Genomic DNA, 25,006 nt, shown 5'->3' with positions numbered 1-25,006 from the left:
TGAATAGAAAATCTGCTGCAATAAATATCATCTGCATTCCATTTGTTATTGAAAACGGCAAGTATGAGGTGTGGCTGATCAAGCAAGTGGGCTTGAGGGAAAAGACTTCATCTTTTCAAAAAGTTGGATGTTTATTTAGCATTTTCTATTGGATTAAAGCACTCAAACTGTAATCTTTTGATGAATCCTTTGTCCTGGGCTACAATCTTTTTGTAAATCTCCCTTATTTCAGGAAAGGCTCTGACCCAAGAGATGTTGGCATCCCCTGCAGCTTCAAGTAGAAAACCATCAATTCTAGACTCTCCCGGGGAAGGCAGCACTCTGGGGTGAAGCAGGGTCTGGCATGGTTCCTTTCTCTCTCTTTTAATGTTGTTTTAAAGGCAAGCACATGCCATCCGAAAGGATATGATTAGCCAGAGCTCCTCCCAAAGACCATCATCATCACATTTTCAGAGTTCAAGCAGGGCAGCCTTCACTCCCATTTCCACTCTTACAAGCAGATTTTTAAGAAGAACCCATCATTTTATACTAGACCATTTGTGCAAGATGGAGCAATAACATTTATGGGAAACTCTGGAGAACACGCAACAAAACAAAACAAAACAAAACAAAAAAACATCTAACAGAAAGAAACGAGACACAGAGTGGGGCCTTACACCACAGATTCTTTTCCTAAGGAGAAAGTTCTATCAGTCTGAACAACAGCTCCACATGTGCCTGGAGGCTCTTTGCCTGTCTGCTCCCAGCTCCTGTAGGCACCAGTTGATCTGGTAGTTATCAGAGAAAATGGATCAGCACTAGAACAGTGTGCCACCAGTGACAAACTGGAACCAGTTACTCAAACCATGTTAGGAAAACCATGTATGTCTTACCACTACCCTGTCTATCAACATTTGAAGTGACTGGCTATCCCTATATAGTTTTTCTTCCAAAGTCTACTCTGAGAACAATCTTTACCAGACAGAAGTACAACATACTTAATTTTAGCAATTCTTTATTCAAAATATATAAAAAGCAATGCTCTCAGCATCATCAATTTACTTTTTTAAAAAACGCTTATTTTTTAGTTGTAGTTGACACGATACTATTTATTTATTTATTCATTCTCATGTGTTGCTGAGGATGGAACCCAGGGCCTTGCACATGCTAGGCAAGTGCTCTACCACTGAGCCACAACCCCAGCCCTCATCAATTTACTTTTTAGAACAATCAGGAAGCCATGGCGTATAATCACTTTAGCCAAGAAAATCCTGCTGCAAGAACTGAACATATGACACCAAGTTATTCAATTACATTTCTCATTCACTGTGACACACCGAGAGGAGAATTTTTCATGTGGATAGTTTTTTAATGGAGTTTTATTCCAAAGAGGACTCCCAATGTATTTTGGGGGAACACAATGCAGCACAAAACCAGAGTACAATGCACCACTTCCCAATGAGAACATTCTAGAGACCATGTTTCTCATTTCTTAAATATTGTATGAGCATATTTTAGCAGATGACCCCAAATGAGTGCTAAATTAGCCACAGAGATGCTCTGTTAATGTGACATTTAAGAGCTCTTGTTCATAGAAACACTTCCTCTATGTGTATTGTGTACTACCTTGATGTTCAAATATGGTCCCGTCCTTGGACTAGAAGAAGCAGCAGCACCTGGGAACTTGTTAGTAATACAAAATCTCAGGTCTCACTCCTGAATCAAGAGTCTGAGTTTTAACAATATCCCCATATGACTAACAGGCACTTTAAAGTGTGAGAAACACTGGTGTTGCACTTATGGAGCAGATATTTTATATATGTTTTTTAAATTGAATTCTCATACCACTATTAGATATGGTTAGATATTATCACTTTCATCACTACCATTTTATAGATGAAGAAACAAGACTTGGTAATAACTTTCCCAAAGTTCACATTAACAGAAAGGAACAGACACAAACATAGGTCCTTCAGATACAGAAGTCCAGTTTGTTTCTCTCTGCTGTTTTGAATCCACAGCATCTTCACCCAGTGTCTACAGTCAGGTGTAGGGCAGTGTGCAAAGTAAGTGCACTTTCTTATGAAAAACTTCATAGTTTTTAACCAACTTTCAAAGAAATGTACATCCCCTCAAAGTATAACAATCAGTGCTTGAAATTCTTGTCATAAATACATATAGGTGCAAACAATTGAAAAGCAAAGAGAGAACACAATCCACACACACACAAAAAAAATTCTTAACATTGATACTTTAACTCCCAACATGTGAAGAGGACAACTGCAAATTAAAAAAAAAAAGTCACATTCTAAAGGACTTCCAATTTATTTTGGGGGAACACAACGCAGCACAAAACCAGAGTACAATGCACTACTTTATATATTTTCTTTTAAAAGTTTGTGGTCATGCACTTTTTATTTCCTGCTGATTTTAGGATGCTTAAAAGTATAAATAAAAGCAGTATTATAAATAAAGGACTCCACACTAAAACTTTAGACCTAAGTGAAATTCAGCTCTCACTACAGATTTTAAAATGTGGTAGTTAAGAGCAGGCCTTCTAATGGAATTCAAACAAATCCTGGGTTTGAATTTTTAGGTAAACCTCTTACTGTGTACATAATAGCCTTGAGAAAGTCATGTGCATTTCTAAACTGCAATTTCCCAATATAGAATGAGGATCAGATCCAACCTACGTTTGTTATTTTACGAAGATAATATGTACAGTGAGCAGAGTGAATTGGTTACACTGATTTTAATAATTATAACCAATTATAATTAAAATCATGGTCTAATCAGTGATTATTATATTAGGAGATTTATGTAAATTTTCCCAGGGTCCAAGAAAGCTATTCATTGATTGTGTGGTCTTCTTAATAAAAGCATAGGCATTTCAAGAATGAGTTGCTGGCCCAAATGCAAAGGAAAAAAAAAGGGGCGCAAATGGCACCTAGTATTTTTCAATTTGCATTTTTAGAGTAAATTTATGGTTCTTAAAGTATGGATCCCAGACAGTAACATTAGCTTCACTGAGAACTTGTTAGAAAACTCAACTCTCAGGCCCCTCCCCAAATCTATCCAACTAAAATTCTGCAGGTAAGACCAGCAATCCATGTTATTTTACAAGTCCTCCAGCTGATCAGATGCACACTGAAGTTTGGGATCCTCTGTTATAAATGAAGAAAAGTTTTAGGTGAAGGATCATCTCTGGAAAGTAGTTCCCCTTGTCTCTAGGGTCCCTTTTCAGTGCACATAACTCAAGGCTGTGATAGATGCTCTCGTGATCTGGGACAGATGTCATGATAAATAAAGATCTATTTGCCCAGGAAGAAAGTCAGTTTGGACTGAGACAGAGGAAATGCACATTTACATAAATATGCAGTTCTCAACTTTCAAAAGTTAAGGTGTTTTCCTAACTCTACCCACCTCCTCAAAGGGGATTAATTTCATCATTTACATTATGTAGGGCTGTGAATACTTGAACCAAAATAACTTATCATCACTTTTTAGAGAAATAAATTCCAAGTCTCTGATCACAGGGCAAGTTGGACATCTCCTTAGGGTTCGAGTAGACATTGTTAACTAACAAGAGGCAAAATGAGGAAAAGTTTGAGGAACAGAGGTCAAGAGTGTTGACTCTAGCTGGGTATCCTGGCTCAGGACTGTGATCCTAGCTATTCGGGAGGCTGAGGCAGAAGGATCGTAAGTACAAGGTTAGTCTCTGCAACCTAACAAGATCTGTCTTAAAATAAAAGTGGCTGAGAATTTAGCTCAGTAGTGGAGAGCTTCTGGATTCAATACTCAGTACACAAACACACACACACACACACACACACACACACAAAAGGGTTGACTCACTCCAAAACATTGCTGCCTATTTTCCCACCTGGGCTTCCTTTGCAGTTACAAGCTCTGTGACCTTGAGCAACTAATGAACTAAGCTGTGCCTCATGTCCTTTATCTATTCCAAGGGGTGATTATAGCAGGACCTATCTCACATGAAGTCAAATATCAAAGGAATTCAGAAATGCAGAACACACAGAATAGTGCCTAACACCTAGTAAGTGTTCAATAAATATTAATTTTAAAAGAGCATATGAAACAATGGACAAATGATGTTTTTTTTCAGATTTCATCAGTCTTAAAAAAAATCCATTTCCTTGAATATGAGGTTTACACAAATGCCTTCTGTTTTGATACTCTTCGTGACACCTAAAATAAGATCACAATCTCTATGTGGCTATTGTTACTTAATCATTCCATGTACTTTTGCCAGGTTTTTTATTATTTTTTTTCAGGCAGATTGATGAGAATCATGAGGACAGGACCTTTCTGATATTTGCTTTTATCCCCCCACTGCTCCTGCTTCACACTAGACGCTTGACACATATTTATCTGTCATGGTACAATATAAAAAATAAAAATCTGAATTAGAAAACACAAATTTCAGACTTCATTCATTCAAAAAAACAAAAACAACCACAAACTTGGAAATATATTCATGTAGCTTAAACCTTAATAAACTTACTTTAAATTTATGACTGCAATGTATCTACCCATCAAGCCATTTCTGTATCAACCACAGCAATTCAACTGTCTCATGAAGCTAGAGTCAAATTGCCTTAAAACTCTGTTGACAACCTACCCCACAATAATTAAAAACATGTTTATAGCACTGAACACAAAGAGCAATGAAGGTTATACCATGCATCCCTTTCAAAACCCCTTTAGGTTGTCCAGTAACACTCCAACAGAGATAAAAAGAAAGTTATTACCTGAAATAAAACCTTAGCTTCAATTTATTGCCATATTTCCAGGCATTCCATATCAAACATAACTATAAATAGCAAGATCCTCAAAATGCAAGTCTAGTCTACTTCATAATTTATCACCCCACTTTGCCTGCCTTTCTGTCCTGGAATTCCCCAGCTAAAAGAAATACCATCCTGGTTTATCACTTTGGTTGAGAGAGTCACTGCTGATCTACTGCAAATGGGATATTGTCCCCAAAGCAGGGCTGCGATGTGGAGATAGGGCGACAGTCTTATTGCCATCTCCAGAAGACAATGGACTCCACACCCCCATTTCCCTCCCCTTGGACTCGCCTTGCTAACAGCACAGCTATGAGTTTCTATAGAACCTGTCACCAGGGAACTGTCCAACATATTTTGGCAAAGGAATGATTTCACCCTGCAAGGAAAGAGGACAGGAAGATAGTAAAAAAGAATAATCTCTTGTTTGGATGCTGGCCATCTAATTAAATTCAGAAAAGTATTGATTCTGTCCACTTAGATTAACTTTAATTTCATGTGTAATCAAGTTGCAGATTCAAATTAACCAATGTGGGTCCCTGAAACTCCTCCAAAAATGTATCAAATGGCTCTAAGTAAAATTTCCCAAGTGAATGTGATTGCAGTCCAACTTGATTTGCTGTTTATTTTCTATTCTAACATGAAATCTCTTGGACAGAAGGATAAATTGAGGCAATGTGTTAAATAAAATGCAGGCTACATGATTTAGCAAACAAAGCAAAATCATTCTCATTTTCATTAAGGGTTTGTTATTATTCCAGGGGTTTATAAAATATTCAAGAGTAACATTTTAAATTAAATTGTTGGCATGTGTAATAATTTTTCACCTAACACATCATACATTATAAAACCATTTGCATATATTAAAATCCAAATATTCCAAAGTTCACTCATGGTGACAAGGATATCAAATCTTGAAGCCTGAGCTTGACGAACTGGTATCTGGCTAGTGTGCTTCACGTTTTTGCTAAATGCTGAGCAAGAGGAAATGAACTAAGTATTTGGATCTGAGTCTTAATAATGCTCAGTGTCAGGTCATAAATCTCCTGACAGGAAAATATTAAATTCTAAAACTACTTCTCAAAGAATTTGCAGCATTATTTTCTTCAGATTATTTGCTACATAGCACCAATGTTGTTATCTCTAAGGCAGTGTGAATATAATTGAGTCAGAAAACACAGAATGGTCCACATCACTTATCCACACATTTCTACCAACTTTCCACTTGATTGCCTTGCTGGTCTGTTTTCCATATAATTATCACTCACTAATATTGAATACTTTCTTCCTGAAATAAGCTAAAACACGCTTGAAATGCATGGCTTACAGAAAATTCATGTGGTCAGGAAATGTTTTATTTTAAAAACTAAATTAACAGTCCCCATACCTTTTTTCAAAGAATAGGACAAAGAAATAGCTATCTATGCATTTAAGGAAACATGTGCCTTATAGTTAATAATCCAAATATCCATGAATTATAGGGGGAAAAATGATTTTTACGGAGTTTTTAGAATAAAGCAGATAAAACTTTTAGAGTGCAGTTTTTTCCTCCGTCTAGAAATAAACACTCAAGGTCCCTAATCAACCCATTAAATTGTTAGAAAATTGCATTTCTTGAACTTGTAAAGGGGATCACTTTAATCTTCTAAGAGAAGATTGTCTAGGACAAGATACAAAGATTTCTTATTATGATTACAGTTCAGAAGCTAAAAATAGCCATCCGAGAAAATTGAGATCAAGCAGCTTCCTGACACACATCTGACCTAATTCAAAAATCTGATTTCTATCAGTTCTTGCTGAAGACTCAGTGTGGCAAAGCTTCAGCTAAGAATCAGAGAACACACAGAGGACTCATAACCCTATAGGAAATTTACATTTAAAACATTCAGGCTTGCAAAAGATTAGAAATTATCTATAATGTCTGCCAAAGAAGGTCTGTTCTGTTAATTTCAGAAAATTCACACAATGAAACATTATATAGCTGTGAAAAAGATGAAGGCAAAAAGCACTTATGTATACAGAACAAACTCTGAGTAGTACATCAAGAGGAAAAAAAGCAAGTAACATAATCTATAACATGTTTATATTTACTGCACATACCCACACAGACACACGTAGCACAACATTCTGGAAGGCTGCACAAGAGAGAAGAAATAGTGATTATTTCTGAGAAAAGGAGAGAAACAACCAGAGAAAAGGGGGAGAGAGATAGACTTTTCACTTCTTGGCCCTCCTATTTTTGAATTTTGTATCTGTACACTGAATGAATATTTTAAAGACATATCTAATCATGCCAGGAAAAGAATAATCCTTGTGTTTCAAAATATCAAGCTGTGTTAGAAGTCCTTCAGATCTAATGGTACGCCCAGGGAGGAGTCAGAACAATAAGGCCTACCACATCATTTCTTTCTCTCCCTGAAAACAGTGAATACTTTCTTTCTGAAATCACCTAAATCATGCTTAAAATGTATGGGTGCAGAAAACTCACACAGAGGCTCCACATAACAAAGGTTTGGAGGAGCATCTTCTCTAACTACTGGGATTAAAGTCAACTTCCCATGGTAGTCCAAGAGGTATTTTAGTGGCAAAAGCCATTTCCCCTCCATCTTAATCTCCATTTGCCTCTTTACAAAAACTTCCCCAAACACTCTGGAGGGAGGAATAAAGAGAGGGTGGAGGGGAGAGATGCTTGTGATGGAAAGGCAGCTCCAAAGCCAGGCTCCAACACATCCCCATCCTTCATCTCTAAATTCCTCTACTCAAAAATTCTGAGGTAGCCACTATATTGCCCCCATATTTAGGAGAAAACAAATCCCAACTTGATGTATCTTTCTTGATAGTATTACAATCTTAAAAACAGAATATAACTTTAGCAGTGAAGACTTTGAAACAGACTGCCTGAATCCAGGGTTTAAAGACAGCAATTTACCTACCCTCTCTGTACCTATTTCCTTATCTACAAAATACAGATAATAATATTAGCTATCTGGTGGCACAATTATTCATTCTATATGTTGCAATACTTTAGTGTGAGTGATGAAATCAATTTGTTGAGTCTCAACTGGTATTTTTTTAAATGGAATTAAATATAATGAAATGGAAAGGAATAGAAAAGAAAATATGAGCTCTTAACCATGATGAAAGTTGATCTGCAATTTTTCCCACTCATACATTATATAATGTATATATGTATAAATGTATAAATGCATATAAATGTATAAATAATATATATATGGAGAAAGCATATGTATACGAAGTCTCAATTTTTCACTAAGGTCATATACAATAGATTAAAAGCCTATTATATTTTAACTGTGAGGATAAAAATGTATTAATTCAACAAAAAATACATTGTACTTAAAACATTGCCTTCCTTACTTAGAGTAAGTCTTCTCAGTATTAACTGCATAATTCTTGTTGTAATAACACTGATTGTCATCACCTTTATCATCTCTCTCCAGAACTGAGGGGTAAACAAAATCAATATATTATTAACATAAGTAATAAGTTATATTAAAATAATACAAATCTTCTTAAAGTTTGATTAATAATATAAAAATATCTATAGAAATAATTGTCATCAATTTACTTGGAAAATTTCTTAAAAACATAATTTGAAAAGAAATGATAGAGTAATTTATATAATGTGATTTAACAAGAGAGAGACTGAATTTAGGAGCCCTCAGCAACATGGTTAATGATGGACTCTGTGTGTGTGTGAATGTGGCTGTGCACACAAAGGGGAGTTATACAAGCTCATACAAACCTGAAGAAAATACCAACTTTCCTTTTCTTTGATTCCACATTCATGAAGTAACAGCCCTGTATGAGATCCAGATCCAACCTGCAGTAACATGTGGAAGTAGAGGGCTGAACTGGTGTCATGGGCAATACTATTTATTACTGGACACACACATGGTAGGGATATTCCCATTTCTACATATTGAATTGTGCACAGTGAGAAGATCAAGACTTAAACACAAATCCATGTACACAATGGTTATGGCCATGCCTCCATTGCAACTAGGAAAATCAAGCCGACTTCCTGATCTGAGCATAGATAGGTTCCTTAAGAGTCCTTAGCACCAGGCTGTCACTGACAAACAGATCCACTGTGACTTCACTCACCAAACTCAATTTCAGGTTACATACATGCCTAGAACAATGGAAACACAGTAAGAGATGCTGTCAATCCATGAAGAGTTTCTGGGCCACCATGCATCCTCCTCTAAAGAAAGATCCATCACAGTTGTTTTCAAACCCTTTCAGAACCCAATATAAAACTTAATCCTATGTAAAAGAGGCTCTCAGAGTTGAAACAGGTGTGGGGGAATCTGGAAACCATCTCTGATCATTCCCCTCGAATCCCTCTTCCCTCCACATGGCAGAAATTGAAGGAGGTCAGTGGGATAGTCTGAAAATCCCTACTCTATGGTGCATCAGAATGATCAGGAACACTGGTTAAAACCCACCGGGCTGGATTCCACCTGGGTCTTATTCAGAAGGCCAAGAATGCACATTTCTACAGGTTCCCAGGTGATGCTGCTCCCGCTGGTCCTCTGCCCTATCATCTCTCCTCAGCATGTGTTTGACATCACAAACAAGAATAATCTACATTGTATTCCTTTGTAACTAATTTGAAAGATAAATTTATTACAATAACATCCTAAAATATCTAGACTTTGAAGTCATTATATTTGAGGGTATTTTTTTTTTCTTTTCAACCAAGCAAGTTTTAAATTCTGATGATTTTGTTTCATTAACTCAAGGCAATCTCACCAAGGGCATGAAAAGGCTCTGATAAAATGCCATCACAGCAAATGTTTCTAAAAGTTCTTTAGGTTCTGTTTGCTTACAGAACAATAAATGTTCCCTGTTTGGAAATAGTCCCCAAATGTTCCCTCTTGTTTAAACTGCAAGAATTTCTTAACATACGCGGCACACATATTGTAATCTATGAGTGAATGGAGGCCTTTCTCTTCTCAGGGAGGATGGCAGGATGCTATTTTGGGGAACAGTGAGGCTACCTTTACCATTTTTTTTCCCTAAGTCGCAAAATACTGCAATAAAGTATTGCTCAACTCAGACTGAAACAATTTTCCCATCTGTCAAAATATTTTAAATAGTATCAAGCTGGTATTACTTTGTCAAAACATTTCATCAGAGACAGTATCTAAATTTAAACAAGCAGTTCCTCGAACTATGTAAGTAAGGTGAATAAACCGTCACTGACAAAGTGTATTTTTTGGAAAATGTGCAAGGTCTCATTACAGTGACCTTGAAGGAAATGGGTGTTAAGTCAAGGATAAGTGTGCATGGGGCAAAGGAAACTAAATACCACATAAAAGGCTTAACATTTCATTGTCCTTGACATGACATATTACAGTTCTTCCCAAAGCCATAAAGCATGCCCGGCTTTACAATAATTCTGGTCAAAGTCTCAGTAAACTTATAATTATGCAATGAAATGTGAGTGGTATAGATTTGATGTTGGAATCTGGACAAGTACATGCAAGAGCCTGGGATTTGGAGTTGACGCTCATTCTCCTCTCATCAGGCATAGGACTTGGGCAGTTTCCTGGAGTTTCTGGACCTCAGTTTCTGTCTATACACACAGGTGATGCCTGCCTTAGAAAGTGGACCTGAAGATAGGGCATTACAAAGGTATTCAATGGATCTTATTTCTTGCCTCTGTATTAATCCATGAAAACTCATGGTAATTCCAGAATTTTAGTTTAAGACAACATAAAGAAGAGGGGAAATAATGGCTAGCAACCTTCATACCTACAATATTTGTGACTTACATCCTGGCTTTATATATTCTCTACTTCTGTTTGTTATATGTCTGGCATATGAAAAGGATTAGCAGAACACTTTCTCCAGGGCCGTCATATCTAACATTTGTTTTTCTCTGCCAACATTCTAGAAAAGATGTGAATATTTTCTCTTTAAGATACTTAGAATCTAGTAGCACATGATAAATTCAGGTTGAATATCACTTTAGGAGGGAGTATGGTATATGTAGAACAAGCAATGATTAAGCTATAAACTCTCCAAAGCTTAAATAATAACAGATCTGAGTTCAAGTTTAACTTATCTCATGGGAAAAGTTCTCTGCTTGCTCATGGTTAAACAAACCACACAACTATGACAGAAACAAGGTTAAAATCATGACTCTTTTTCCTCTTCAATATTTAAAAATATTCTATGTAGGCTTGATTTTCTAAACTTCACATTCTAATTAATCTAGTTCAGCAAAATTTCTAGAAGGCAGTTCATTGGATGAAGAGGTCTTTAATAATCAATATTAGTGTCACTGTTAAAATGTCTGGTTGGGCATCTAAACATAAAACTAAAGTGCTTAAAATTATACTTAAATTAAAGAGCTTGTGTTCTTATATTTGTAATATTTTCATAATATATGAAATATGTTCATAATATATTTGTAATATTTTCATAATATGCATAACAATATAAATATGTGAAATATATAAATATGTAAATATTTATATTTGTAGGTCTCAGAAATATTTTTTTTCTTCTGCCTTTTGAAAGCTTAAAGCATTTTTATTATCTCAAAATTACCAGGCCCCTACCTAGAGATCAGAAAGTTTGTTTCTTTGTACCCTCCATGATGGCAGGACAGACTTTGAGTGGTTTAAATGGTTATCAATTACTACAGCTCTCAGTTGACTTGAAAGAGAAACCTGCTGATAAAAGGGGAGTTGTAGTTTATTTAGTTTGGTGTTTCAATACATTTCTTTGGACATATATGATCTGGGAGAAAGAGAGAAGGTGAAAAGCAAATTAGAATATGGTGTTCTGGCTTTGGTAAAAGCCAATTTATCCAATACGTGTTTTTATTTTTCTTATTTCTCAGGATTAGTTGAGAAGGTACAAGAAACTAAAACATTTTAGTTTTCTCTTACTCATCTCTGAAACCATTCATCCATTTTCTTATTCAACAACTATCTATTGAGCACCTGCTATGTGTGAGGCACTAGCCAAGAAGATCTGTACACATTGGCTGGGGTTGGATGGAGATTTTTGCTATTGTCGCATTAACAGCCAAGGGTGGAGATGAAAGATCATGGACAATATACAAGTAAAAACAAATGCACAGACAATATTAGAATTATAAAAAGGGGGATTCAAAGGAAAAAGAATCCAGAGAAGAGAATAACCAGGAGAGAAAGGGACTCCAGATGGAGCTGGCTGTGAAAGGTCTCCTACCTGGAGGGTAGGAGGGTAGAATGTGAGCAAAAGCCAACTTCATAGCCTATCAGAAAGTATCACTTAGAAATCGCAGCTGACACTTGACTACTCTGTTCAAAAAATGAGAACTACATCAACTGCCCTGTTAAGAAGGATTCCCTAGTGGGCAAGTAAGCAAGAAGGAGTGAGGCACATACGAATTTCCAGGACATGCTTGATGCTGATGCCTCTTCATTCAGGGTCCCTGTCATTCCATCCCACTTGAGAATTATCTTAGAGAAACACAAGCCTTATTCTTAGATATGTAAAAATGGCTTCCCCATCCTATCCTCATTGAAACTGAGGTATGCACCTTGAAACCTTGATTTGATACAGACAGTATGGAATGTGTCATATTCTATGCTCTCATGGTAGACAATCTAATTTCTATGATTCATGGATTTGTAAGATTTCCTTCTTAGTCACACAGAAGCTACTTCTGTTCAGCTTTTATGCAGTGTTTGCACTGCAATGCCTTATTTATGCTCCCGGGTCCCCTGCCTCAAGCTCCTCACAACACAGCCTGCAATATCTTACCTACAACAGATGCCCATTTAAGGTTTGATAAAGAATAACACTATTAGCACCTATAGAATAAATTAATATTTCCAGGCATTGTGTTAAGAGCTGCTAATATTGCTTAAGATTGTGAGTTCAGGAATCAAGCAGTCTGAACTTAAAACCTGCCTCTGTAATGACTAGCTCTCGACCTTTTGGGAAGTAATACACAATCATTATTTCTCTGCATTCCCAACCATAAAATCCAGATAATAATTTCTAACTTAGAACTTGATCAAGAACATTAATTGACAGAGTATATTAGCACTGTACCTGGTATCGTAAATGCAAACTGTTAAAGCTCTTACACAATCCCATAATAGTACCACATAACACATGAGGGCACCTAGGCATAGAGATTCAAATCTGATCTCCTAATTGTTAATGATGGGAAGAACCTGGATCAACCAAATTCCATGGGACTCATTATCAGTCAGTGTCTAGGTTAAGCAGTTAAAACAATGAAGTCAGATGATAAATATACAGTAGTTTAAACAGAGACGTTTATTTCTTTCTTGTACGACACTTCAAGTTGGTGGGGCCTTCAGCCACCAAGGTTCTTTTCACCTTGCTTCCCTGACAGTTTCTAGATCACCAAATCATCTGAGGTTCCAGCAAGTAGGAGGGAGAAGGAACACAGAGAGCCACAGACATCTCAAAGCCTGGATCCAATAGGGGCGCACTGGCTCACATTCTATTTTTCAAGAACTGAGCCACGCCTACCTGGAGGTGGTAGTGCCTAGCTGGTGGACCATGTGCTCAGAGACAACTCTATTTCCATGGAACAATGAGGAGTGAATGTTGGTAGACAGCTAACATGTCATGGATGTCAACACCTATGTTTCTCAATGTAAAAAGTTTAAGGTCTCATTCTATTGCTACCCTTTTGCCACCTCTAAAACCTTAGCTCCTTATTCCAGGTTATATTGCCATGTTACAGTGGAAATCAAGTTACTACACACTCAATAGTTGCATTAACCAGTGTTCTAGCCTTTCTGTGAAAAACTATCATTCTTCTATCGGCAACTTTATGCTACTGCATCCAGTGAAAATCTATGCTTTTAGGAAAAATCATTTATAAAAAGAACAACTGATAAAACTGCACAATATTATATATGTAGGAAAATGGAACCCAGATGAAAAAGTTACTTAACTGAAGTTTTAACTATTGTTACCTAATAACTTAACCAGATGCAGAACTCTGAAAAAGAAGAGCATAAAATGAATATTTGCTTACTACCTTCCAGAAGTTTTAACTATTGTTACCTAGTAACTTAACCAGATGCAGAACTCTGAAAAAGAAGAGCATAAAATGAATATTTGCTTACTACCTTCCAGAAGTTTTAACTATTGTTACCTAGTAACTTAACCAGATGCAGAACTCTGAAAAAGAAGAGCATAAAACGATTATTTGCTTACTACCTTCCAGCATTCCAAGTGACTTAATAAAAATAATAACTGGCAGTTTTTAAACCTCAAATACTGTACAAGACACCAAACACTGCCTATGCCTTCTAAAAAGTTAGTTTCTAGCTTTACACAATAATTTCATTTTACCTTTGATATCACCTTACATAGTAGACATTATAGGTGAAGAAACTGGGACTCATGAAGGCAAAATCAATTATTTTTGGTCTTCTAAAAGGCTAGGTTCAGACTTTACATAAGTTTTTCATGTGCTGGGAGTGTAGCTCAGTGGCACAGCACTTGCCTCACATTTTTGAGGCCCTGGATTCAATTCCCAATACCACAAAAAAAAAAATCATTTTACTTCACTACTACCTAACAAAGTAGATATTATATGAGAAAACCAACTCTGGAAAGTAAAGTCAGTTTGCAAATGTCACTCAAATATTTAATGATTATGTGAAAACTTAGGTCCTCCTGACTCTGAGACCAATGTCTTTTCTGTGATACTCCAAGCCCCAGATCCAACCATACCATGCACATTAACAATGCCTTAATCAAAAAGCAATATATTACACACCCGATATCATCATCTGAATTCTTTCACATTTTCTAGCTAAAACTATACATAAAAACTACATATGCCAAGTCAGTCCCCATTGGAACCATACATGATTAGAGAACTATACATATGGGCACAAATCACAAGTGGCAATTACATGCATAAAATCAGTAGCCCTGACCCAAGAGTGCAGGCCAACAAGCAGACTGGAGTATTATTAATCCTGTACATTTTCTACTTAATTGCTGTACCATTTTGGCTCTTAAATTTAAACTCTTAAATTTCCATTCATGAAAATCAGACTGATGATGAGACCTCTGCTCTTAACACCTAATATTTTATATTTTAGAAAACTGCACATATGATTTCAACAGCAATAGTCTCTGAACATTTAAATCATTTAAATGAATTAATTACTTTGTCAAATGCATATACACAAAAAATGACTAAGCTCAAAGATTTTTATGAGATCCATTTTCTTACATGTTGAATTTGGTGATGGTTGAGAGGGAATAGGAAAACCGAGACATGTTAAGTCTTTATCATCAGGAACACCTAATTAACAAGAACTTTCCATTGCGTCATTCACTCACACCATTAGTGTCTGGTGGGGAAAAGGGAGAAGAAGGTGGCACTTCTCTTTTGAGGACAGACTTATTCTGATTTCACGGTCTCTATAGAGTAAGTCACAAAAACAGATAAGATATTATTTTGTTCTATAAACAAATTTATTGTTGTATGTTTTTACATATGTAAATTCATACATTCAAATACAGTAGGAGTCAAAGTGTTGTCTCCATTTCTGCATTTAAATACCTAGATAGTAATATAAAAGAAAGTATTAAGCTATTTACTATCCCAGTGGGATACTAAATGAAACCTAAATAAGTCTCTGGAATAAAACTGAGGATTAAATCACTTTATGCAAGAATAAACATATATGTACTATGTCTAGATTGCTTTCTGCTATAATTACTTTCAACATAAGCTTAAAAACCAAGAATACTTCATGTTTCATCATAAAATGCAACTCTGGCTATAATATTTATATTAATTTGCTTTATATAAGAAAATATACATTGTTATCTTCAAACACTTAAACAACAGCTCATGATGTTTAAAATGTAATTCTGATGCTTATATTGAAAAGCAGGAAAGTTCCAATTGAATGAATCAATTTGAGGGAATATTCTTTTTAGTAATTTCACACAAAATGTGTAGGATATGGTCATATTACCTATGCAATGAATATTTTATTTAGAAAACTACATTTCAGGAAAAAAAGTGTTTTCACTTACAGAATGAAAATATTGATATTTTTCAACTTCAGTTTTAAAGAGAAAAGTTAATTTAACTCTCCTTAATTTGACAGTAACTTTCTCAGCATGGGTCTTAAAGAATGGTATAAGCCATAACTATAATCCATGATATAAGAATGGGTATAAGCTATTAACTATAATTGATGATTTCAGGATTTTCAAATGCTGTTTCATAATCATTATAAAAAAATTGAAGTTTTTTTTATCAATTACATATATAAAATCACTTTGTCTTCCTTAAATATATATAGAATATTTCTTTTCTAAACCAAGACAAAGATCTGTCTAGTTTTAACATAAACTGTTTATGTGAAATAAAGTTCACATTGCACAGAGCTCAAGAACTTTATAATTATTAAGATATTTGTTCAGTTGGGTGTGGTGGCACACACTTGTAATCCCAGTGGCTCTGGAGGCTGAGGCAGTAGAACTGCGAGTTGAGAAACAGCCTCAGCAATTAGTGAGGCCCTAAGCAACTCAGCAAGACCCTGTCTCTAAATAAAATATAAAAAAGAGGCTGGGGATGTGGCTCAGTAGATAAGCGACCCTGGATTCAATCCCTAGTACCAAAAAAAAAAAAAAAAAAAAAAAAAAGAAAAAGAAAGAAAGAAAGAAAGACATTTGTTTATATTTACATTTACTTATATTTACTTAGGAAGATATGTCAAAGGTGAAAAACTAAGTTAATTGCTAAGGCTGGCAGTATAGATCAGTAGTAAAGCTTGTGTCTGCCATGCACAAGACCCTGGGTAGATCCCCAGCCCTGCAAAAAAATAAATAAAAATTTTCTTATAGTGTGTGTTAATTAATTTTGATAAAATAACTCCTGTATATTAACATATTGCTTTATAATCTGCTTAGTTCACATAATATTTTACAGAGAATAATGTATGTGTTATTCAACATTTTTTAAGTGTCTTACACAACCTACTTTTAAAATGTCCTTCAGTTCATTGTTTCTTCATTAAGGTATTGTTAAAGCAAGAGAACTGATGTTTACTAAAGGAAGCCTTCCACAGTGTGTGAAACCAATTAAGATCAGATCTTACCCTAAATATTGCTCAGAAAAGTCAGCATATCTCAAAAGAGGTAGCTCTACCACGAAGAAGACCTGAATTTTAGGGTGGAGATATCTGAGTTCCTGGTAAAGTTACTTAGTGTCTCTTGAGACTTCAAGGGTTGCAAAGAGTAGAGATAGTAAAGAGTATCTTACCTGTCAGGTGTCTCTTGACAAGTCATCAAAATTTAACATCTGCTACTAAAATATGCCATTCACAGTTACCAAGAAGGAAAAAGTATTCATTATGGTGGGGGTTTATTGGACCCTTTTCCTCTAGCAGCTGGGCTCTCCCTGGCTGAACACTGGAATGATGTATCCCCAGGATTTTCCTTTACTAAGAGACCAATTATACTTTTCATCCAAGCAGGAGTTGTCTCCTGCCTTCTTGAGCTGGTACCAATCCATTTTTCTCATTCTATCAAGTCACAGACTTTCTTTCTCTATCCTTTCAGGATGAACAAAACTCTTTTTTTCCCTTATTGTAAAAAATCAAATTATGTCACCTCATTTCAAGGAAAAGATCTGCAAATGGCAGCCAGACTAAAAACCGCACTGTATGCAAAGAGAATTAAACTTCTGGAAAACTCCCCTTGCCAGTAGAGTGTGGTATCATTAAACACAGAACAAAACTTGAAGCAGCAGTAATAGGGGAAAAAATGTATCTTGAAATGTGATAAGGTCCATTATGTTGCTTGATGAGACTGCTTGCCTCTTCAATATATTACCCAAAGGCACTTACAAAACTGAGAGAATATATTACGTAGAAACTATAGAACTTTTCTAAATAGGTCAAATTTTGAAGCAAAGAGGGCTTCAAATCTTATGCAGTGTTACCAAAAAAAAAAAAAAAAAAAAAAAAAATTAGGAGCTATACAGTCAAAGTGCTAATCACTTTTTAAAAATCTTACTCTTGCATAAACATTAAATGCACCACTTTAAAATGCAGAGCCACACACCTGAGGCTGCTCGTTCACTGTCATCTTAATTCAGTTTCAATAATTAACTGAATTTTAATTACACAAATATCTTTATTCATTGGGAAACCCTAGAAAAGTTGGGCACCAAAAAGGAGTCTGAAATCTAACTCATTATATTGAGCCACACTCTTAACTATAAATATAAAATGCTTTTCACTTACTGAGTTTTCATTTGTTTGTGTTATTGTAAAATTCTTATATAATGTTTTTAATAAAATTTCAGTTTTCTTATAGGCAAATCTATAATTACAGGTTTAGTATTTGTTTTTATAACTTTTCATATGGGATATTTAAAACAACTAGCAGTCATAGTATATGCCCAAGAGTATTTAGGCAGCAACAAAATCACATGAACATTGACTGAAGAACATAATGAATTCAAGTACAAATTAAAGGAAATTAATTGCTTTGAAAATAAAAATTTGCTTTGAGAAAATTATCTCAGATTAACAAATGTAAAAATTTCAGTCTTACATTTCTCATTTATGTTTATGAATTTTTGATAAATTGGATTAAAATAGAATTTATGAGAGTAATAATAATATTACCTGCTAGCATATATCTGCCCTGGTACCTGCACGGTCCATGTCCAGGCACTGCCTCAGGTCCAAGCAATGAAGCACCAGTGCAGACACCATCTGGAAATGAATATAGCATGCCAATAACAGTGCACTCTGAGTTCCTGCTTATAGCACGGAATTGACACATTCACATCAGTAACCAGCAGAACTAGGAAGAAAGAGAATGTGCCCCATAACTTTTAAATGGGCTTGAGAGAAGAAAGAAGAGAGTGAAAACCATCCTCTGCTAACAGGCAGGAAGGAGATTCATGAAGGTTGGAGGAAGAAACGCACAAAAGGAAAAGTTCTTTGAATGCTCTTACACTTATCTAGACTAACTCCTTATTTTAAATATAAGAAAATTTAGGATCCTAGAAAGTAATAGAAAGAACGATAGCTCTAGAAATGATGTCTGCTCATGACATATTTTTACCAAGCACTGAAGCCAGCTGGGGTTCTTCTGCTAATTAAGCTCTTTTGAAGCTTATGTCCAAGTCTTATAAAAAATCCAAAACATATATTTATTGTCACAAAAATCTAACCTATGATGTATGTTTTAAAGATCAGCAGAAGAAGCATATGAATGCAAATAATGTGATGGAGAATTTTAAAACAAAAAGTAGCAAAAGGCAATAGGAAACACTCATAGTGTGTTTTAATCCTTCCATGACCTATGGATAGTGCCTAAATATTCTTTCTTCCTTCTCATTTCTTCTTTTCATGTGGCTTCAACTTTTCTCTCACACAAAAGTCTTTCCAATCTCTTCATCGCCAGTTCTGCTCTCTCAAAAAATCACTATATCCACATCTTGAATTGCTCAGAGAGGGCCAATTTGAGATGTCCTACTGCCGGGGCAAGCCCAAGTTAGATAGAGAACGTGGTGTCACAGTCTCCCTTCAAGAAAGCACAGCTTACCAAACCAATGTGTGCCGCTTGTCCCCTACTCCCTTCTGAGATTCTGTCAATAAATCCTGCTCTTAAAGCAGTGTTGTCTTCATCTTAGGCTTCTCATTTATCCTTAGTTGCAGAGAGTCACAGGGGAAGTCTACTCCCTTCTTTAGGTGCCACTGCTCCCATCCTTGATACCTGATCTCACAGCATGTACCTACCTGCATTCTTAAAGAGGCATTGAGGATTTTTGTCCTCATTTCCTCTTTGCAATCCATTCTACAGGCACAGGTATTTTAAAAACTCTAATTTCAAACCTTGTTTGGGGAATACATATATATGTAGTAGGATTTTAATGCAAATGAAAGAAACAATAAACCCTAATAAGGGAGGAAATTCACAGGAGACTTTACTGATACTGGTTAAATTTAATACCCTACCTTGTTTGTAAGCATCAAGGAGTTTACTACAGTTATATAAACATGCACACTTAACAGTAAAAATATAATTTTATAATAAAGTAAATTTTTTTTTATTTTTTTAAAGAAGAAGGAGGTCAATACAGGTTTTAAGAAAACCAATCTAATAAATTTAAAAATTATTTTTTAATATTGAGACTTCCCTAATAGATACTTTAGCTTAGGAACCAACTACACATAAAGGTTTCAGTTCTGATAAAAGAAGTCTAACATTGGATAGAACACTGTCTTCTATTTATAAACATATAGATGGATTCTGTTGAAAATTAGTTCTGCAGGGGTAAAAAACTTGAAGCCACGTTAAAGGAAGAAATAAGAAGGAAAAAAGAATATTTAGGCAATATCCACAGGTAATGGATTAAAAACACATTATGAGTATTTCCTATTGCCTTTTGCTTATTTTTATTTTAAAATTCTCTATCATGTTATTTGTATTCATATGCTTCTTCTGCTGATCTTTAAAACAAACATATATTTATTGTCACATTTTTGTGACAATAAATATATGTTTTGGAATTTTTATAAGACTTGGACATAAGCTTCAAAAGAGCTTAATTCACAGAAGTTCATACAAATGCAAGTTACTTTTATTTCTTACTTCATTATATTAAACAAACAAACTCCACCTGAAAACCAAAACCAAAGATCGAACCTATAGGTAGACCATGAAAAATAAAGTAGGAGATCCCCATCCTTCGACAGAAAAGCTCTAGTGATGATCTACTACTGATGAGGCCTGATGTGAAGCACTGAGTAGATGTGCATCTTCTGTCAATAAACCCTCCATTCTACCATGGTGCTTAAAACAGCATCATCTTCATCTTAGGCTCCTTCAGTCTCAGTTATAGGAAGTCTACTCTTTTCTTTTGGTGCCACAGCCCATGAAGGCATTGAGTTTATTTGTCCCCATTTCCTCTTGGCAATCCATTCTACAGAAAATCCATTCTAGAGATTTTAACAGAAGAGTTCTGCTGACAGTCTACCACCAACAAGACCCTATGTTGAGCACTGAGTAGATGTGTCCGAATTTCTCAGCCTTGGCACTGTTGACATTTTGGGCCAAGTGGTTGTTGTGTGAAGTTGTCCTGTACATTGTAAGATGTAAAGCAGCATCCTAGGTCTTTCCCTACTCAGTGGCATACTTATACCTCAGTTGTGACAATCAAATATATCCACAGACATTGCCAAATGTGTCCTAGGGACAAAGCTACCTCCAGTTGAGAACAATTGCAGCTGCTGTCCTTGACACTGGAAACTCACATATGAAGAATCTGAATGGATCAAGAATTTTATACTTAAAGGGAAATAAATTTAAACCAGCACAAATAGTATATTATTGTTTTCCTGAACACTATGCAGTTTCATGAAAATAGAAATAAGTTATAAATATATTGTCACTTGCGAAAATAACATGGCTTGTACTTGTCTTCTTGCCTTCATTTAGTCAGTAGTAAAACTAATTAGTCAGGATGTCAACATGTGATATAATTCTAAAGAATTATAGCATTTTGCCTACTTATTTCACATCTATGAACTCCATATGACCAATTCCAATTCTCTGATGTTTTAAAATAATTTCTTAGCTCTTTAGCATTCAATATAGGTAATCAATCCTTCCTCCTGATTATGCTACCATCTTATGTCATCCTAAAAATCACAACATTTCTGGTTTCCTCTTTTCTCACTTATCTACCTCCCATACTAGATCCTTTACCTCTACCCAGCTTCTAAATTTTGGAATTCCCCATGGTTGAGTATGGAATTCCCCTTGGTGAGCTTTCTTCACGTCATACATCTCCCTACACGATCACATCCATGGCTTCACATACCACTTCCTTGCCATCAGCTGCCAAGTTGACATATTTCCTCAAATGTTTCAAAAGCATTTCATCTGAGGTGGCCAAGCCTGCTCTCCTTTCACTGTGCCAGTCTTCATAGGTACCATCTCCTGAGACCCAGCTGTTCACACTACAAGATCATAACTGACACTTTCTACACTCTCACTCTCTCATACACTTCTTTATAAAGTCCTAGTAATTATGCAGAATTTCTCAATCTGTCCACTGTCTTTATCCCTAAGGCCACTCTGCAGGTGAGATTGCCATCGTTTCTAGACTAGGCAATAGTTTTCTGACCTGTTTCCATGTTTCTATTCTTGTACCTCTTGAATCTATCTCCCATCTGCAACTAATTTTAAAATGTTATTCAGATCCTGCAACTTCCTGCAAAAACCTTGAAATCACTTTTTATTGCACTTAAACCATTTGCAGCTCTCTAGCATGACCTACTAGGCCCTAAACAATCTGGACTCTGCCCAACACCTTCAGGTAAGCCTTTTTACATGTTTCCCCTTTTTACATGTTTCAACCATACTGGCAGGTACTCTTCCTCAAAGAGACCATTGCATTTTAAATTTTTTAAAATGCTTTACTAAAACATTGAATATCCAAGCCACAGTGACCAAAAAAAAACACATTAAAAAATGTTAAAGATCAAGTTAGAAAAGGAGGACTTGAAAATGTGAGGATACTGATATTCAGTAACCCAGTAGATGACCAAGCCCATCAAAAATTACCCTGGTGCACAGAGAAGTGGGTAGTAGCAAGCTAAATGGCACTTCTAAACCTGTCTCTAACCACAGACAGATCAGAAATTTCCAATCCTGACCCTTACTTTATGAGCTATGAATGATACAGTCTTATGAGATGAACATTTGAGAGGGAAAGAGGGGAAAAAAGAAACACAGTTTATAATTGCCAGTATTAAAGAGCCTCTGCCTTGTCTAATGTCTAAGGAGCCAAGAACAATGACTCTTCCCACTTCATTCCCTCTTCTACCAGCAGCTCCAACTCCTTTTATCCCTTTCCTTCTCTGCAAAAAAAGAAAACATATTTTCAAATCTTGTTCAGTGTTTTTATAGGTACAGAAAGCTTGGCTGAGTCTATCAAAATGACATAAGTACTGTAGACAATGAAGGGAAAACAAGGTAAAAATGAAAGACTGTAGATCATATCAGATTGCCTGATAAAAGACAAGTCAATCATTTTATATCTGTTTTGCATTTTCAGATCCAGATTCCAGACAGTGTTCCCTTTAGTAAAGGAAAGCATTTTAAAAACATCCTTGCTCTGTTGGAGGGGGAAACAATTCTCCAAAGTTGTGAAATTAACCTCTTCCTTCATTCACACGTTCAGTTCTATTTTTGCAGTTATATCAGTAATCTAAAAGAAAAAGCACCGAAAGTCAATTCCAGGTTTCTAAAATGTCTGACTGTGCATGTCCCAGTTCTCTTCAGCACCTCCCGGAAGATTCAGCCAATTTTTATTTCTGCAGTGCATCAGTGTTTATCATTTGTTTTACAACAGCACTATGTGTTCTTGAAAATTGACTTAGATGAATTTCACCCATTCTCTACAAAAACTCAAGAAAGACAAATGGCCTGAAAAACAAAATCTACCACTGAGGCATGGTTAATTTACTGAAAGAGCATTTCTTTCCCCCCCCCCAGCTCAATATTTACTTCATTACAATGGTAACTCCACCCCCACCACTCTCTGTATTTGTCAAGATTTATGACAAATTTCTAGCTTGTAATTAGGCATTATGAAAATTCACTGTGGGAAAACTGTTGCCAGACAAAAGCTTTCCCATACAATTTGCTTAAGGAATAGGGGTAACTTTCACCTTCTGAAAGACTGAGAGCAAAATCATGGATGCATTTTGATTGTACTCATTTAAATAAACCTATTTCTTTTAGACAAACACTCTAAGAATCTGTTAAGTCAGACAGACTTGGAACAAAACCCTGGCTCTCTCTTATTAGCTAGGTAACTAAAGGCACATTGCTCAAACTCTCTGTGCCTTGATTTCCCTATCTATAAATTGAAGATATTAACAATAAGTATCACACAAGGAAATTGGGATGATTAAACAAGAACACCACATAGTGCACTAACAGGCATGTGGAAGCCATTACCATTTGATTTATGATGCAGAGATGGAATGAACTAGAGAAGACCCTCACCTTTGCATTTATGGCCAGCCTCAGAATTTACCCCATTCTCATTACTAATAAAAAAAAAAAGTTATCTGAGCAGCTTGCAGCCCTATAAGAAAGCCCAGGCAGCCTGGAGTTCTCCACCTCAGAGGGAAAAGGATAAGAGCTGGGATGGGGTGCAGCTTCCCATCAAAACCACCCACACCGGCCACAACACACCTCCTCACAGGATTATAGAGGCCCATGACTGAGCTCTTCCTGCAGATATGCTGTTCCTTGTTCTGAGTTGAGCCAAGTATCTACTCCCTCTACTCCTCTCAAAGGGAGAAGGTGGACAAGGCAAGCTGTGACACTGTTCATTTTCAGAATTAATTCACAGCTGGGGTGAAGGGCAAGAGTGGTGAGTTTTCCCAGGTCCAGGACAAAAATCACTCTCGATGGAGACTTTTTCCAGCTTTCCATTATCCAATAGTTAGGAGAAAAGCAATGGTGAGGAGACAACCAAGTGTTCTCAGGCACAATGTTTGGCTATTTGCACAGATCTCAACACTAACATCACCCTGATTGGGGGGCCAAAAGCATCTGTTCCTAGGCATTTTTATAAGTCTTTACCTGCACTTCACCTCAGGAGGTCAGTATTATTATCTTCAATTTCAGGTGAGAAAAACAAGACATAAAAAGGTTAAGAAACTTCCTCAAGGACATTGTGTCACAACAGACTGAGAATGTGACCTCAATCAGTCTGGCTTCAGATTTCATGATCTTAAATCCTATCATCTACTCCTGCTCTCACTGGAAAAACCAACCCTTGGAAACTTGGTCTTGCTTTCTGTGATTCATAATTCAATTTTCTGTCATAATATTTCTCTAAAACTTAAATTACCAAGCTGGTGTGATCCTTTAGGGGATTTTAGGCTGCTTTCATTTACTGTTCACTATGGGCACATTTCAAAATATTGCAATTCAATAAGAGTGAAGGGGGTACACAGCACAGAGGTGTGGAAGAAATAGTGTGGGCCTGAGCTCCTAACTGTGGGAGCTGTGTGAGGGGTGCATGGGGAGCTACTCATTCTATTTTCATTTGCTTGAAATTCTGTGATATCAAAAATTTAAAAGTAATAAAAATTTCAACCATAAAGAAGAAGATAACTGAAGAC

At 36.0% G+C, this 25,006-nt stretch overlaps 1 protein-coding gene across 21 annotated transcripts in view; it reads right to left on the bottom strand.

Moving 5' to 3' along the window:
* The window catches only part of Hdac9 (histone deacetylase 9), an 857,477-nt gene that overhangs the window by 649,434 nt on the left and 183,037 nt on the right, over positions 1 to 25,006 (bottom strand). For 16 of the 21 annotated variants that reach the window (XM_046463549.2, XM_058585330.1, XM_046463550.2 and 13 more), the window contains exon 3: positions 18,473 to 18,562. The exons of the other annotated variants lie outside the window; for them this stretch is intronic. In XM_046463549.2, coding sequence (XP_046319505.1) covers positions 18,473 to 18,562 — 90 coding nt within the window. The remainder of the gene's footprint in view (positions 1 to 18,472; positions 18,563 to 25,006) is intronic. 21 annotated transcript variants of the gene reach the window in all.

Source organism: Marmota monax, unplaced genomic scaffold (assembly GCF_021218885.2).
Source record: "Marmota monax isolate L192 unplaced genomic scaffold, Marmota_monax_Labrador192_F-V1.1 WCK01_AAM20220418_F8-fsc00057, whole genome shotgun sequence".
Lineage (NCBI taxonomy): Eukaryota > Metazoa > Chordata > Mammalia > Rodentia > Sciuridae > Marmota > Marmota monax.
Note: the sequence above shows the minus strand (reverse complement) of the source record. Positions and strands in the feature narration are given on the sequence as shown.